The sequence below is a fragment of the Camelus ferus genome, chromosome 1 (assembly GCF_009834535.1).
Source record: "Camelus ferus isolate YT-003-E chromosome 1, BCGSAC_Cfer_1.0, whole genome shotgun sequence".
Taxonomy (NCBI): domain Eukaryota; kingdom Metazoa; phylum Chordata; class Mammalia; order Artiodactyla; family Camelidae; genus Camelus; species Camelus ferus.
The window spans coordinates 52715420-52733720 of NC_045696.1; the positions used below are offsets into that span (position 1 = coordinate 52715420).

An 18301-nucleotide genomic window follows, 5' to 3' on the forward strand; every position below is an offset into this window, starting at 1 on the left:
AGATTTAAGTATAGAGCCCAGAGTTGGCTCGTTGTTTGGGGACTGGTTACAATGTGTTCCTGGTCAAACGGATCATTTACAGGGACCAGAAAATTAGCTAAGTTTCAATTGGCTGACATAGTGCCCTGGCTATTTCTTGAGTGAGTCCATCTTGACCTGGGAGAATGGAGGAGCTGCAGAGGAAGGAAGGTCAACCCCATTTGCAAGTGATGAGGGTTAGGCAGCTGACAGGAGTTAGAGCTTTCTCGCCCTGTGTTCTGACCTCTTTTTCTGGTTTAAATAGGTTGAAGCTGACTGTGGCAGAGGATGAGTGATTTGCATGTCTTATTTATTTATTTTTAGCAGTCTTGCTTTTTTCCACCCCTCCCCCCAACTAGGACGGGAGGTTTCATTCAGATTTTCCATACAGACTGACAAGTTGGCTTTAAAAATTGTCGAGTAAGGCGTTCCTTCACTCTCCTGCAAAGGTTTTGGGGAAGGTACAGCTTTTTGCTGACTGATGAATGATGTGTCCCTGCATCCTGAGAGGGTTGGAATTAGATGCTTAAAGGAAGGTGGTTTCTGCTTTCCTAATGAGGTGGGTCATTTGCTAGCTTGCAGAAGCATAGAAGTAAAGGCAACTTGAACTATGCAGAGTCAAGAGTCTCTGCGCAGAGGAGGCTGGCCAGCGGATATATCCTGTGTGTACTCAGTAATCCTTCCCGGGGACTGGCACATTTGAGAAAGATCTTAGTCTCATGATATGTTCAATGTACTACGTAACTAATTATAGAAGGTAAGTCACAGTAGAGGTTAAAGTTTGGGGAAGAGACCCTGTCCATTCTGAGTAGGATTAGGTCACAGTCAGCTTCTTTGATGCTTGCTTTTTTCAGGAAAGAAGAAAACAGAACATATATACATTCGCACACAATTAGGACTTTGATACTTTGAATGTTTGAATCTTAAATCTCCTCATCAATTCCCCCAGGGTACAGACACAGAAACCGAGGCCCAGAGAAGTGAAGAGACTTCCATGAGGTTGGGTTGGGATGGGATGTGTCAGATTTACAACCGTGGTCTCCTGATTGCCCATCCTGGGCTTTTGCTAATTTACCTGCTGCTTCTTATTTCTCTAAATTTCATAATAGAGGCACATCTGAAATTGTACTCTGGTTTAAGGAGATACTCAAAAGGAACTGAGGATCTCCCAGGACAGGTGTGTTTAGTCTGAGTGTTACAGGCCAGTACATTTTATGCTGTGATGTGTAAAAGATTTGTGAAAATGCAGATCCTGAGCAGTGGATCTGGGGCAGGGTGAGAGGGCCTTGCTGTCCAGCTGTGGGAGGTACAGATGCTGCTGCTCCGTATCTGAGCAGCAAAACTGTGGACACCATCTTTCCTCCTCGCCTTTCTTTTCTCACTGATAGAACAACCTGGGGATTTAAGGAGCCCTTGTTTTTTCTGTTACCAGGTCCCTGTGCTCCCTCAGCTAATCTAGCTGCCTTCCCCTGCTCTGTCTCACCCAGACCCGAGGCTGTCAGAAACAGTCCCTAGAGACAGGGTTCTTGAGCTGGAGGGTGTGATCTTTTGTCTAGTGACTTAGCACCATCTCACTTGCTTCCACAAAACCTTTTGCACATAAGCAACTCACTCAACTCTGATGGTTAAAAAAAAAAGTCCTTTTTCTGTCGCACAAGTGTCCTCCCAGCTGCAGCTCATTTCTCTCCTTCTGGGAGTGCAGCTGGCACGCTGTGAGCTCACAGGCCTAGCCCTGCCCCTGGGGCTCAGCAGGGCTCTCTGTGCATCTTCCCAGGGTCACTTGGGTCCTGCACTTCTTCTCCAGCTGCGTGTGATACCCGGATGCAGGTCTGAGTGCCTCTGTGCAGTGTCTGAGTTAAGCGAACAGCTGGGCAGTGACAGGGCAGGGCCCTTGGAAGGCAGGGGAGCTTCAGTGGCACCCATTTCTCACTTCTCTGAAGACTGCCTGCCTCCCAGTGCTCTGCCCGGCCTCTTTCAGTTGCTCTGTGAGCTCTTTTTCAGTCTTTCTTGTTAGAAGCTGTTCTCAGGAAAGAAGCAATTTAATCCCAACTGTAACACACGTTCACCAGGCTTTTATTAAATCCTTAGTATGTGAAACAGTGATAGAGGCTATCACTCTATACATGTGTCTATATGGCGTGTATATATGGTAGAGAGGGTGAGCTCTGCGGTCTGCCTAAATAATCAAATCATAGCTCTACTCTTACTAAATATAGAACCTCCCCAAGTATTGTTTTGTCATCTGTGAAAATAATAATGCCGCTACCTCATACATTATTATATTTATCGTCATACCTACCTCATATGTTTGTTATGAGATTTTCCTGCAAAACATTTGGCTCATGCCTTAGCAAAGTGATCAGTAAATGTTAGCGTCTTAAAATTAGAGTCCTGAACCTTTTATAGAATAGGTTCTTGCCTTGCCCAGAAAAAGAATTCTGTCTCACTCAGAAGGGGAAGCAGCTTAGGAGATACACACTGCACAGCAGAATGTGGGCCATCTCAGAAAGGTGAAAGAAAGAGAGACTGAGAGGTGGGAGGATGTCTAGTTTAAAGTAAAGGAAGATACACACTCCATAGACAGAAAGCGGGGCCGTCTCAGAAGACGAGAGAACGCGACCGCGACCACGAGGTGCGGAGTTGTTAGGTTTTATGGGCTTGGTAATTTTATATGCTAATGAGTAGGGTTATTACAACTACTTTGGACAAGGGGTAAGGATATCTGGGAAACAGACTCCCCCCGCCCCCCGCCTACTTTTTGACCTTTTAAGTTCAGCCTAGGAACTGTCACAGTGCCTGTGGGTGTGCCATGAGGCTCAAGGTCTACTGGAAGTCAAATCTTCTGCCATCTTGGTCCTAACCAGTTTGTCCTGTCCTCAATTGCTGCCATTCCTTCAGTGGTTGTGTCCTGCCCCCTTTCCTCCTATTTCAAACCCAGTGCCATGTGGCGGTGGGGAGAGGGGCATACCACACTACCAGCAATTCTCCAGACATCAGCTAGGTGTCCTACAATTCATATCAGTTCCACCATTATCTACCCAGAGACAGCAGATTCCACTGGTAAAGTGCTCAGTCCTGCAAGACGCCCTCCACTTCAGACACCAATCGCAAGCTCTGATTGTTACCTGTGATTCTGACTGGCTACAAATTGGAGGTTCTGACAACCCTCTCCAACTCAGGATGCCAACTGCAAGGCTACGTTATTACCTGTTCCTCTGAAAATGGCTGTAAGTCAGAGGTTCCCATGACCCCCTCCTCGGGTTTGATTAATTTGCTAAAGCAGCTCACAGAACTCAGGAAACTCATTTACTCGCTAGTTCACTGGTTTATAACAGGATAGAACTCAAGAACAGCCACATAGAAGAGATGCTTAGGCCAGGGTATGGGGAAAGAGTGCAGAGCTTCCATGCTTTCTCTGAGCACGCCACACTCCTCAAATCTCCACATGTTCACCAACCTGGAAGCTCTCCAAACCCTGTGCTTCTGGGTTTGTACAGAGGCTTCATTACACAGTCATTGGCCATTGGCCATTGGTGATTAATTCAATCTCCCGGCCTCTCTCCTCCCAGGAGGTCAGAGGGTGGGACTGAAAGTTCTCCTGGCAACCAGCCCCTCCACCCCATCACCTCATTAACATAACAAAACACTTTTATTGCTCTCATGACCAGAAATTCCAAGGGTTTTAGGAGCTCTTTGCCAAAAATGAGGATGAAGATCAATATATATTTTTTATTATAAATCACAATGTCACAGTCTCTATTATTAATAAGACAATATTCCTGTCCTCAAAGAGTTTATGGAGTAATGAGGAGTTCGAAGAATAGCTAACGTCAATAACTACAATGCAAAGATAGAGAGGCAGATGGATAGATAAGCAGAGGGAGATGTTTGAGGAGGACCAAATTGTAAGTGAGGTCACAGAACTCAGGGAATGAGGAGCAGTTTTCAGTGAGCAGCATGTGGAGTTTAACATAGATGTAAACCCTGTCCCAGGGACTGGCAAACTACCCCTTCAGGCTATGAGTGGTTTTTACATTTTTTTAATGGCTTCCAGAAAATCAAGAGTAATGATATTTCATGATCCCTTACAATTATGTAAAATTCAAATTTCACTGTTCATAAATACAGTTTTATTGAAACACAGTCATGTTCACTCATTTATGTTGCAGCTAAGCTTATTTCACTCCACAACAGCAGAGTTGAACAACCAGAACCATGTGGCTCAGAAGGCCAAAAGTATTTACTCCCTGGCCCTTTGCAGAAAAAGTTTGCTGACCTCTAGGCTGCCCAAGGAGGAGGATGTGAGAAAACTCTCCAACCAAGACGTGAGGATTGGGATGGGTTGTGAAGGGTGTGTGGGGTTCCAGCCAACACAAAACACAGAAAGGTGTTTGTGGAGAGCCAACCTGTAAGTGAGTTCACAGAACCCTCGGAATGAGGAGCGTGTTCAATGAGCAACATGTGGATTTGCTTGGCTAAAGTAAAGAATGTGCTCATGAGAGAAGCAAGAAGGACAGGCTGGGTCCATCCTATAAATTGCTCAAATGCTAAAGCAATTCATAACTTCTTAGCCTACTAAGCAAAGGGAATATTTAAAAATTTTTGGAGTGGGTGGGGAGTTGGGCACCTTATGATAAAACCCTAAGTATTTTAGCTTAATCTGATAAAATATGTAGCCTAGAAGGGAAGACAAACCAGTTTAGAGAGCTTCTATAGTGTTAGCTTTCAGTGTCTGTTTTAAACCTTAAAATAAGGGAATGATGGTGAAATTTCAGACAATTGGTAAAAGGAGAATCTTTGTCTAAGTCTCTTTTGCACACCCCCTCCACCACTGCCACCAGTACCTCCTTGTTACCTTGATTCTCCACAGTGATTTAAATCATCTGTTGTGTGTTTCTGGGGTGATTCTCTGCATTGCCACAGGCAGGCTGATGTGCACGCATTTACTAGAGATGCAGAGGTACCAGGCTTTGACATAGCTTTTGCTATGAGTTCAGCCTGGGGAGAAACTAGCAAATTATTCTAACCTGGAGTCACTGAGTTGCCCCAACCGTTGGGAGAGGAATCCCCTAGGAATCTTTTATTCCTATTCTTGGGTCTAGTCCTGAACTGACACAGGAGGATGAAGAAATCATTGACTTGAGTAAATCCAAATTGTGGGCAGAGTGGTTGCATCATCCTGTCTTCCTGGAACTCTGGAGTTCGGAACAGTCTCCAAGGCTTCCCTGTGTTATAACCTGTCATTTTTTGGAGTTTCACAGTGCTGGACACAGACGTCGTGTTCTGTGTGGCACTTGAGTCACACAAGAGGCTTATGACACATCTCATAGTTGTCAAGAGGAAAAGAAAATAATTTTCATTGACTTCAAGAACTCAGAATCAGGCTTAATACCTCCTTATTTTTACCCAATGAACCTAATGGCTCTGGCTCGGAGATCAGGTTATCATAAATCCTTGGAAAGCAGGTTCATCTGGATTAATCTAGAAGGGGTAGAATTTGCTTGACTGGTTTCAAAAACAGAAAGGAGAGAATTTTCTCTTCAATAGCTCCAAAGGGTGCACTGTTTTCTCCTGGCAGAGCCACAAAGCTGGTTCTTGGTGCCGTGATGAACACTGTCACTAAACTCTTCCAAGGAGCTGTGTGGCATAAGTAGTATGCCACTTGGGGGGGGGGGGGTTGGATATAATCAGAGCAACAAAAATGGCATCCATGGAATGGTTCTAAATAGATTTCCCTATCTACCTCCACACAACTGTGAAACAAACAACAGGAATAGTTGGTTCAAGAAAAAGGTTTTGTTTAGTTCAGGCACTCTGGCTGGATTTGAGTCCTCAGACCCAGGAATAAATCATAAAACCAGCTCTTTGCCACCAGCTCAGCCCCCGCCCCCTGGTAAAAATAAGGGTGCCTCCACTTTATTCATCTGCTTTTCTCATTTAATTAAATAGCAGTAATTCCTGACCTGAGGCCCTCCTCTCACACTTCCCCCAGTGTTGCTCTCTTTGCTCTGGATATGTTCTCTCTCCTGCTTTCAGAATTAATAGGAACCTAGTCTCTGGGCTATTCTCAGCCTCTCAAGTGTGAATCTTCCCTGTCAAAATCTTCACGAGGAAAATGAGTCACAGCATCACCTGGATGATGAGGTCATGTTACCACAGCCCCTGCTCTGAAAATGTATTTGTACTTTTCGATTGTAAAGGGATTTTGACAGGGGAAGATGAAATCGGGCTGACAGCTCTGAAGCCAGTTCCTTTAGACACTGGTAACTAGCTCAGCAGTGGCAGGCACTGAATGTGACCAAGCCGTGCTCCGGATTCTCCCAGCCTGCACTCCGCTTGTCACCTAGCCTGGGAGCCGGGAGGAGAATCCTGCAGAGAGTGGACCAGCTCTGTCTTCCTAGGGTCATTTGCCCTCACGTGGAACCTGTACAAAGTATTCTGAGTCCAAATCCTGGCTCTGCTACTTACTAGCTATGTGATTTTGAGCAAGTTATTTAATGTCCTTGTGCTTAAGTCCCTTCACCTGTAAAATAATAGTACCCATTAAAGGCCTTATTAGAGCTAAATTTAATAAATATATTCGTGTGTGCATATATATATATATATATATATATATATATATATGATATAATAAAGTGCTTGGAAGAGTACTTGGCACATAGTACTGTATAATTTTTCAATTTGTTATTAGAATTATTTTCTGCAAAGACCTGAGGCTATTTTAGAGTACCTTTAAAGAGTTTTGTTTTTTTTTTTGAGAAGAGCATTTATTAATTTTATGAAATATTCATAGTCCTGAAAAATTCCTTCATGAGCTATCAGAGAGAGAAAACCATAAAATATTGATCAAATAATGCACCCAATCCCTAGTCTCCAGAAAGTAGCAATTTTCACTTCATTTGTATTGTTTTCTCTCAGGCAATTATTTATAGAGTTTTTTAAGTACCAGGCATTTTACAAATACTATTTTCTTTCATCCTCAAAAGATTCTGCACAGTAAGTATGAGTTTCCCGACATGAGGGAGGAAGAAACTGAATTCTAACGAAATTAAGGATTTACGTCAGGTCATATATTTGAGCCATGGCTGAAGCAGGATTTGAACTTAGATCATTTGAGCCAAAAGCCCTGCCAGGGAGCATGTCGTCAGTGTGACAGTGCCAGATGACCTAGAGAGAGCTGGGTGCCAAAAACAAAGGGAGGGACAAGAGAAAAAGAATGACAGGAGTAACAAATAGCATTAGCAAACTTAGACTTTCTAGAGTCTTGTGTGTTTGTCCTTAAACTATCCAGCAGCTTGGGGATAGAAATCCAGTTGATTAAAGTCTGTCCGGACCCTGTATGCTATTTACCTGACATTCCCAACAAAAGTTCAATCAGTTTTTCCACACATGGAAGAATACAGCAACATATCTTCTAGAATCAGAAAGAAAACAACTTTTCAGAAACAAAGAAATTTTTTTTCTTTGTATTTCTCAACTACTGTTTGAAATGGGCACTTACCTGGTGATCGATACAGAACATGAAAGCGCGTGCAAATGACCGTTGCAGATAGCAATGCCCCTGCCGAAGCATCCTGCCGTCCGCCTCACAGAAATAAGCACACTGTACAAGGCAGTATGCTTGCTGTCCAAGTGCAGTTTCAAGCAAAATCACCTGTTCCCCTCTTCCGAACGTGTTCCTGCCCCTAATCCCTTCTATATAGGGATTCTGGAGCCACCTCTGTTATAAGCCCTGAAATGTAGACCAATTCTATTCATTAAAAAGTACTTTAATTCGTCTTAGTGCTGATACTAGAATTGCTACTTATTCAGGGACACTTTCTGAATGTTTAGTGTTAAATTCTCAGATTGAATTCTCTGTTAGTTTCCTTAAAATGTCAGTGATTGGGGGCCTAGGTTTAAGACCTGTTTCCTCATTTGTGGGGCTTTCCACAACCTGTTTCAGTTTCTTCATTTTATAAAGGGGATTAGCACAATTGCTCAGCCTACTTCACTGTAATTCATTGGGGAAATTTCTATGAGGTTGCAAGTGCTATGTAAATATAAAAATTCAAGTTACTATCATTTATTTTTCCAAGTAAATAACGTCTTGAGTTTATTTCCATCTCACATCATCGCCAGGATTGCTGGTATCCCCACCCAGGCAGGGAGAGTCCAGTACCTTAACGCTACAGAATGGGGCTTCCTTTCTTGAATATCTAAGGAACTAGTCATCTCTAGCCTACAGCCTTAGGCCATGGGGTTTGTTATAAAGATTAAGTCAAAATAGAGGGAAGGAGAGAGTCTCCAACAATCCTCCATGAATATTTTCACTTGTTTAACTTATGAAAAAGCAGAAATATATATTTGAAAAATAATACACTTGATATGATTCCAGCCAACTCACAGATGAGTATGTTAGGTGTTTTATCTTAGATTTATTTCCTTTTCTAAGTGCTTTTAAAATTATTATTTTAAATGTCATTTCTGTAGTTTTATATCTTCTCTCCTTGTCTGACCTCTTTCATTTCTATAGTTGTTTTCTTTGTTCAGCCTCACTGTATAAAGTCAGTTATTCGGTTAGGTGCTGGCGAAACCTATGCCTGTCTTTGCCACGTGCTCTTGAAATCCATCACTGGGAAGTGAAAGATTTTAAAAGTTGACAAGGTGGGATTCCAGATTAATTTTCCTGTCATCATTTTTCTTAAATGGAACTAATTGTGAGGTTCAAATTTTGGATTTATTCCACAAAATTAATTTAGCATCTACTGTATGCCAGGCACCATTCTAGAAACTGGAGATTCAGCTGTGAGCAAAATAGGAAAAGTCTTTCGTGTGCTGTTTTTTTTTTTTTTTGTCTGTTAGAGGGTACCAATTATAGTGTGCTCTTTGCCTTTTCTCCATCTATCTTTGCAGGACAAATAGAGTTATGAATATACAGAATAAAATAAACGATAACTCTTTTGAATGGAAACAGAGTTCCCCATCAGTAGTGCCTTATACTGTGTTGAATATGCCACCTCATACTGTTTAGAAAGTAGCTGGGCTGCACATGTTAAATAATTACTATATGAAAAAAATTACTATATGAAAGTGAGCTGAAGACCCATTATCTTATTCTCTTATTTCTGATCTTGGACTAGATTTAAATCAAGTACAGAAGCTCCACTGATAATTTCTTTAATACTTGGGCATTTTCCCTAAATTATATGCTATCAACTATGATCAAATCAACTATGCTGAAAAATAGAAATATTCTTACATGAATTTCACCCCCATAAATTATTCATAAATATAGAGTGAGCTGCAAGTAGGTATTTGTTAGATTCATACATACCCATCCGCACTTTATTCTGGTTCTTTCATGGGCTGCAAAAGATTCCGATAGGCATGAAAACTGTAGTGTGTTAGAGAAAAGTTTGCTTAGGGTATCTCTGGCCCTTCAGTGTTGCTTCCTGGAAATATCTTTTGCTCAGTCAGATGGAAAATATTTTGGTTTACTAAAAATGTTCCTAGCAAGAAGAACTGGTCCACATCAGTGATTTTTTTTAAAGCATTTAAAATTCAGTCCTCTTCGTGAGAAAATTTGAAATATTATCATAGTAGTACTTAGAGCTAGTGGAAGTAGATTCAGGGTCAAATTCCTCTATGCTTGGAAGATTGAAGTATTCCTATGATAATTAGAAAAAAATAAATGAATCGAAGTGTCCCAATTGGAGGGATGATGTTATTTTAGTCTTGAAAGTTAGGCATTTATAGATTTTTGCCTAAAGCTCTTTTGTAACATAATGAATGCAAATGTTTGGACATCTTAGACTGAATCCTATGTTGTCCACTTCCTCTTCCCCCAGAGGAAAAGGAAACTATTAACCAGAGCAACAATGTTGGGTATTAAATAACTACCTCTTACACTTAGCTTTCTTATCCGTGATTCTTAAATATTGATGAAAATTACTGCCCTTTTACTTAATGGATTTTAAAATTTGACTAGATCCCAACAAGTTAGTATAAAGATACCCTTCATATTCTTCAAACCAATATTCAGCCAAGATTTTAATCTTGGTTGAAAAGTTAAAAATTCCCATGCCTTGGTTTCCTCTAAGATTTTAGAAATTACAGGACTCCCAAACAAACTGGTCAGTAAAGACTCTAAAAAGATTCTAAACTATAGCCATGAAGATTTCTGACAAATTATGGTGACTCTTCCTACATATAAGGAACTGTGTCGGCACGTCCACCTTTGTTAATTAACATATAGCAACAATTCCATGCAGAAATGAAAGAATTTCATCAGAGCTCAGCATAAAACTTATTTGTGGCAAGATTGAGTTTAAAAAATAAATCTATCTTAATGAGATTATAAACTGACTCTTTAGCCATTAAATACCAGGATCGCCTTTTTCTGGACCTTCTGCATCCATAACTGACGTATTGACACTTGGCCTTACTTTATAAGATGGGTGTAATGCCATCTCATCAGGTGTCTCCTTGAATTCCTGGGAAATTATTGATTATAAATACTGTGAGGTTACTTTTTAAAGTGTATTATAAAAGGAATCCTGTGTGGATAGATCCCTTTCTCTCTGTTCACTAGGGTTTCTCTAGTGCCTGGCAGAGGCACTCAGTATTGTTAAATGAATAGGTGAATGAGGATGTTGACACGATGCTTTATGGATAATCTGCTGCAAGAAAGACTAAGCTATTCCAGGTCACTAATGCAATAGAATTGGACTTGGGGTTGATTGGCTGGGGAGAAGACCTGAGTTCAACTACAAGCTGGGCCACTGACAGACTCACTCACTCTATCAATTGAGGCAAGTGACTTAACTTTTCAGGGCATGGCTTTTCCATTTAGAAGCTGAAAGTGTTGTGCTGAATGTACCAGGTGATCTCTGCTATCTCTGGGCTCAAATATTCTTTGTTTTAAGGAAGCACTTCTTGTTTGTGTGTATATATTATATACATAATAATATATATATTATAATAAAAATGTATATTTTTATTGAAGCATAGCCAGTTTACAATGTTGTGTCAATTTCTGGTGTATAGCATAATACTTCAGTCATACATGAACATACATATATTCACTTTCATATTCTTTTTCACCATAGGTTACTACAAGATATTGAATATTGTTTCCTGTGCTGTACAGTATGAACTTGCTGTTTATCTATTTTTAAGGAAGCACTTCTATTTCCAGTTGGGAAAAGATCTATGTGGTCTGACACCTTGGGGGTACCCTAGCAGCCAGTCTTGGAAAATGTTCTCGTCCTTCTTGTCTCCTCTCTCAGCAAGATACACTCCTAGTGCAATTACCCCCAGTACTGTGAAAGGAATTTTACCAGAAAATGCCTGTAGTTTAAGCCATATTTATGGAGTCAATTATAGGTACAAAAAGAAAGAAACACACACAATCTGGCATTGTCTAGCTCTAGATCCAATTTTTACTTAAAATACTTTCCTTTCTGGGTACCTCTGTTCAATCATTTAAGTTTGAGCTCATCTTAGGCTGGTTTTTCCCTCCCTCCCCCTCCTTTCTCCCCATTCTCCTTCTCCCCTTCCCCCTCCATCCCTGTCTCTCTGTCGCTCTGAAAAAATTTGTATTAGTTGTCTATTTCCAACCTATCCCTAAAATCTAGTTCCCCTAAGTTTCTGATGATATTAAGTGGGCCAGCATTCCTCCAGGAGGAGCTGCATCATGCCTGTGGGGTACTTGCAGCACCTCTTTGGGTGTGTCCACCTACTAGGGTACTCTGCTCTTCTTACAGGATTGTCTCACCTCTCTCTTAACTATGGTCTTTCATGATTCTCTCCCTTCTTGCCCACCCCTTCCTCTCTTGTGACCCTTACACTCCTGAATTGTTCAGGTGAGCCTGATCCCACAGTCTTGGCACCCAAATCTAGTCTGAGCCTTTCTAAACAGTCATTTTAACATAGAGCCTGTGCACAGAAGTTTAAGTCCTGATCATTTGGAAAGTTAAAGTGGCAGATGATCTGAGAAACAGAGAGAAAGAGGGAGAGACAGAGATGGCTTGGGGGTGGGGTGGAAAGAATTGAGAGGGGCACTTCCTTTCCATGTAAAGTATCTTCTTCATGTCATTCAGACTCTCAGATTCCTTCTTTTTATGGTTTCCAGGCTTTTCAAGGGTTTTATCCCCTTTCCTCTGTGCTGTTAAAGAGAAAAGAGTGATGTGTTTTTTCTTGAGTCACTGGAGATCTTTTCTGCTCACCTGCCCACTCTGAAATAATTGGTTTGTTCACATTCATGAGGAGCAGTATTTGTGTTAAAGAACCACTTGGCATCAGTACCCAACTGCAGATGTCTTATCATATAAGATGGTGCCTCATTCAGAAAACTCAAGATAGAGTAAAATAAATTAACAACATTTTGGCTGCATGCTTCATTCACAACTGTTAATTTAACAGGGTTATGCATCCATCTCTGAGCAGAGAGCTCCTGGCAGGGACAGCTGCTCCCGTGCCCCAGATTGTGCTGTGTGCGTCCCAGTAGGAGTCAGTAAGAGCAGCAGGAGAGCAGGAAGGTGGTAGTGCATCAGTGCATCGGAGCACTGAGCAGTGTGGCAACAGTGGCCGGGGGAGGAGGGAGCAGGATGTGCCCCTCCAAAGTGCTTTCATCACTCCTTCATTCTTTGTATGGGTACATGCACAGTTAACAGAAGAAGAAGAAAAATTTGTCTTGGGTTTTACTGGAAATTTGTCAGTCCTGCTTTTACTCTCACATACAGCTTATTTTCAAAAATACCTTTGTATATCTACTAGCATGTTGATGGACCTAAGCAATACAGACCCATATGCTTGTACAAAGAATGCCAGACAGGTCTACATCATGATGAACAGGATCTGGGTCACTGGGGCAGAGCTGGCATGACAGGTGGAAAACATACCTTGTGTTGGCCTGCTGCAATTTGCATCCTAAACTAGAGCAAAGGCCAAGGTCAAGATTGGGGCCAAGCACAGGACTTGGTACATGATAAGCATCCTTTAATTATTGGTCTTTTGAAGGAAATTTGCTGCATTGTTCACTGCTGTATTTCCCCAGTGCCTAAAACACTTCACTAAAGTTAACTAGACATATTGTGATTTTTTTTGAATATATACAAATATTGAACCACTATGTTACACACCTGAAACCAATATAATGGTTATATGGAAACTATAAGTAACCACATTGGGGTGTCATGGTAGGCAGTGGAGCTATATAGAATTTTGAGTATTTGCCCAGACATTCCTTTTCATGACTGTACCTTCTATTCCTATCCTCTGATTTAATTTCCATGTGGGAAAAAGTTATTTTCAGCCTATGTTATGCTGTAACATGATCAAATAGTAAAGATTTTGTATTCTAGTCTTTGCCTTTAGTACTGGGATGGCTCTATTGATAATATAAAACTCATTTTCAGCTTAAACTGCTTTCGGAATAAGAAATTGTGGTTTAGTGAATATGTGCCACTCTTTCAAAAGTGGAAGCAGTGTTTTCCATTCTTTTTTTAAAACCCAGGAATAATGGCCATTTTCTGAATTCAAATTTTGAAGGTCTGGTATGCTCATTACTGATTTTGGACCACGTACAGAGGAAAGCAGACACCATTTTGTGACCAGCACTCTGAGTTGTCACATTCTGAATGAATCCCTCAAAGGCCTGGACTCATTTGCGTTTCACACAAGACCCTGATGGAATTTGCTGTCTAAACCTTGACTATACTCTTTACCCCAAATTGATTGGTTTCCTCAGACTTGAAATCTTGGGGAAAAAATAGACTTTTCCGTAATATTTTTTTTTAAATCATAAAGTTTTTCACGAAGTCGCGCTCAGAAACCTTAAAAAATCAGTATCTTTCAGAGCACTTTGATCAAGACCTAGGGTGAGTGTGATTTGAATTTTCAAGATACGTCTACAAAAGGGCTGATTTAAGTTTGACAATGGAGGGACACTGAGCTGGGGAAAGAAATACGTATAAAACCATGCCAGTGATTCTGGAAGGCCAAAAGGACATTAATTTCCCCATAAAATGGTGTGTTCTCTCCTAAGTTCTTCACCTGGGAAAGAGGGGGCTTGGTCTGAATTTCCAGAGTATTGTTGATTTCTTAACTCCAAGCACAGTGCCTGGCACAAAATAAGTCATTCAACAAATACTTGTTGACTGCTGTGATCTGAAGGAAAAGAACATTATTCCATCTCTCCTTTTTCCCTCCTTCTCTCCATAAAGGTTGAAAAAAATGATGAGGACCAAAAGATTGAACAAGATGGCATCAAACCAGAAGATAAAGCTCATAAGGCCGCGACCAAAATTCAGGCTAGCTTCCGTGGACACATAACGAGGAAAAAGCTCAAAGGAGAGAAGAAGGGTGATGCCCCCGCCGCCGAGGCCGAGGTGAATGAGAAGGATGACGCCGCGGTTGCTGATGGCGCCGAGAAGAAGGAGGGAGACGGTTCCACTCCCGCTGAAGTGGCCTCAGCCACCGGCCCCAAGCCCGAGGAGGCCGGCAAAGCCGGCGAAACTCCTTCCGAGGAGAAGAAGGGGGAGGGCGCCCCCGATGCTGCCACAGAGCAGGCAGCCCCCCAGGCTCCTGCCGCCTCGGAGGAGAAGACCGGCTCGGCTGAGACAGAAAGTGCCACTAAAGCTTCCACTGACAACTCGCCGTCCTCCAAGGCCGAAGACGCGCCAGCCAAGGAGGAGCCTAAACAAGCCGACGTGCCTGCTGCTGTCACTGCTGCTGCTGCCGCCACCACCCCTGCTGCAGAGGATGCTGCTGCCAAGGCAGCAGCCCAGCCTCCGACGGAGACTGCGGAGGGCAGCCAAGCCGAGGAGAAGATAGGTGAGCGACCTCCGGGGCAGACGCTGGTGCTGGGTGGGCCAGGGGGCCTGTTCGGAAAGAAGGGCCACCTGCGCCATCAAGGGAGACGGGAAATGTCCAGAAGGTGTTTTCAGGAAATTCAGGGAAGCTTCAGTTAATTCCCAAAGTGGTACGTCTAAGAGTTAACTCTGGCCACTTAAGTTCTCAAATTGTCTTCAAGCCTGAGAGAGAACTCAGGCAGGTCTGTGTAGCAGCCGGTACTAAACAAATCTAGCAATTACCTTCCTAACTGAACTGGCATAAAGAGTAAAACAAGGTAATCCTGGTTTAAAAAATATATATTCTGTGTGCTGGATAGACTTAGTTTCATAAGAAATTACTGAAGCTACGTATATTTTGTGGATGGGAATTAGCTCATGTGATTATTTGGCTCTAGGAAGTGCCTGGTATAAATGCAGCCAACTCCTTACTGATTCAGATGATCTAGTTTGTGAATTGCCGGCAGCAAAAACATAATCTCAGACCACCTTTCCCTAGCCCACAGTATGTTTCCAGGCATTCTCCCCACCGACTGGTGAGCAGTGTGCGTATGTGTACGTTCGCTCAGAGAATGTTAATTGTGACATTAATCGAGGTCAGGCTAATTAGGAAAATAAGTCTGTTGATGTTGCCAAAAACAAAAGAAAAACCCCAAATATAGAACATGTTGTGAAGTCAAACATAAATTATCATTTTATTATTGAAGACACTACTTTCTGCCATATGCATACATAATCGAGTGTTGACTATGATTACAAAAAGGTACTGGATTCTCTTTGGCTTGGAGCTCTAACTTGGAGTGTTTTCACTGTTACTGCCCAAAGAGCCTGTGCAGAATTGGAACAGAGCATTCCCAGTGCAAGATGAATTTAACAGAATTTCACCCCTGGACATTAGACCTTCCCCTCACCCCAACCCATTCATAGTGGTAAAGGAGACTAGCAGTCTCCAAGGTCTTTCTCTGGCCTAGTATGACCCATGAATACCCTTCAGCCCCAAACCTTGAAGATAAAGTTGCTTCTGTGCCAGTTTAAAAGGTTGGGTTTACTCCTTGAGATTTAGTGATTTAACCCACGATGTGTCCAAGGACTCAAATTTGGCCTGGACCACATTGTGCCCTTTGGAAAGGACCTACTCCATGAGAATGGTCTGGGAAATGTCTTGTTATCTGAACATTAGATTGAGAAAGTAGTTATTGGACATTTGCCATGATACCCATTTCTCCAGATTAGGTACTGCAAATTTTAGACATTTTCAGGTCTACTTCTTCCATCTTCCCCCAAAATTCTGTGAGGAAGAAGCCCAATTATATTAATTATTATTGTTATTAGCATTCTCTAGCTTCAGATAAATCACACACCTCTTTCTACCAGTGACTCATTTTAAATCTTTATTCCAACTACATACCTGCCCCAGGGGCCAGACCTTGAGGTTAAGAAGATGGGAATATTTCCCTGGAAAAGGTAAGGCATGTGATAAGAATGGTTTTGGTTTTCATTTACTCAGCAAAACGAATCTTGTTAACGACTCTTCTTAAAGTTTGAGTTCCAGCCTTAGAGATGATGGCTGGAAATCATTTTGCATATGACAGACTACCTTTATGTAATTTCCATAAATCTTAAAAATTAGTCATAATTTTAAATATAGAAAATATTTGGCATTGCTCAGATCATATTTTATGAACTGGGATTTCTGAAATTGTAAGTAGAGACAGAAAGATATAATGTGACTTTAGGTATATGCTCATGATTTGGCTTAACAGAAAGGAAGACAGCTTTAATCAATGAAGTCTAAAAATAATATATTTTAAAGGAAATTCAGTTTTATTATTTCTCAAGTTATGATCATTCAAATGAATTAATAAAATATTTTATGTAGTACATGCTCAATAAGTGATGAATGAATGAAAATCGGACAGATTTAATTTATAGATAATAATTTGTTTACTCATTCATAGATTCTTCCTGCAGTCTTGCTTATTCCATTCAGTTATTTGATTAAAAATGTGTCTGGTCAGTGGAAGCAAATAGAGATTGTGCTCTGTACTAAACAATACTGATTCCGACTGAAAAATGTCTCAATTAGTCTGAGTTTAATATGTACACTGAAAGGTAATTGAAACGTGTAGATGAAGTTCAACTTGAAGGTAATCACAAAGGGCGGTTTATTTTACATTGTCTCTGAGCTTGGGTAGGTATTGTCCTCTTGGATAGATTTTGAAGTGCTGCCTGTAGTCTGTTTCTGGACTGATGTAACTATTATCTTTGTCTGCTGTATGTGACAAGCACAAATTACCCAGGTATGGTGAGTCTCATGGAATCACAGAAACTGGAGGTGACAAGATCTATTACAACATCTCAAGCCCAAATTCCCAGCGGTCCTGTACCACATTTTCCTCTATCTCCTACTGAATTTCATTCTAATCCATGTTAAAATAACAATATTTCCGGTTGAGCTCTACTATTTGGGAATGAAAGGGTCCTGTGATTGCCTGGAGGGGTGTAGAGAGACATTCTGAGAAGGTGGAGTGGGTTGAGGGCAGAACAAGCCAAAAGAGAGAATTCAGGACAAAAACTGCTGTCAGTAAGAGGATCCAAAACTTTGGACCAAATCTGATCACTACTGTAATACAAATGGGAATTCTTTGTAAATTACACACATTTTGTTTATTTTACTTCCTTTACTATTAATGGGTTTATTAAAGGTGGATGCCATTTGCATTAGGACCTTTGGAATTTTTTTTTTTTTTTGCCTTCTTTTTTTTAATCCTCCAACCATATCTCCTTATCTCTGCTTTGCCACTCTGCCTGCCCATATCTCTGTATGTTTATGGCCAAAAGATTTCAGTGCATCTCTGATGATGATTCCTTTATAGGAGGAGGAGTATTTATAGCATCTTCAGCACACGGCCTCCTTTCAGCTATGAGGAGAGAACTTCCAAGCCTCTTTTAGCGATCATGTGTTTGGTGTCTCCTGCTGGATAGTGTCACTGTGCTCACTGGGCTCCCAGTGAAAGAATTCTCTGCTCTGTCTCTTCTCCATGATAACCTGTTGACTTTCCCCAGTGGAGAACTCTAAAGTTTCTGCCATGGCTATATTCAGTGATGTAGTATTACCAAAGTAACACATCCAGGAGGCTAGAAATCAGCGATGTTGATGAGTGGCTTCCACAGAATACTCCACTAATACTAGTAAGAAGTGTAGCTCTGGGTTACCCTAGATTTTCTGTATGTTGATTTTATTTTCATGGTCTCTTTACTTCTTTCTAATTGGGGTCATCAATAATGATCTGGGAAAGAGATGAGTTCTATTTATCATTCCTCTGAATAGAAAAACAGTAACTCAGTGTCTCTCTACCTCTTTTCCTTCTTTTTCTGCCTCCTTCCTCCCTCCCTCCCCACATCCCTCTCTCCTTCTCTTCCTCGCTCCCTTTGTTCCTTCCTTTTCC

At 41.4% G+C, this 18301-nt stretch overlaps 1 protein-coding gene across 1 annotated transcript in view; it reads left to right on the forward strand.

Moving 5' to 3' along the window:
• Positions 1–18301, forward strand: part of GAP43 (growth associated protein 43) — a 91941-nt gene that overhangs the window by 34180 nt on the left and 39460 nt on the right. The window contains exon 2 of the mRNA XM_006176531.3: positions 14226–14835. Coding sequence (XP_006176593.1) covers positions 14226–14835 — 610 coding nt within the window. The remainder of the gene's footprint in view (positions 1–14225; positions 14836–18301) is intronic.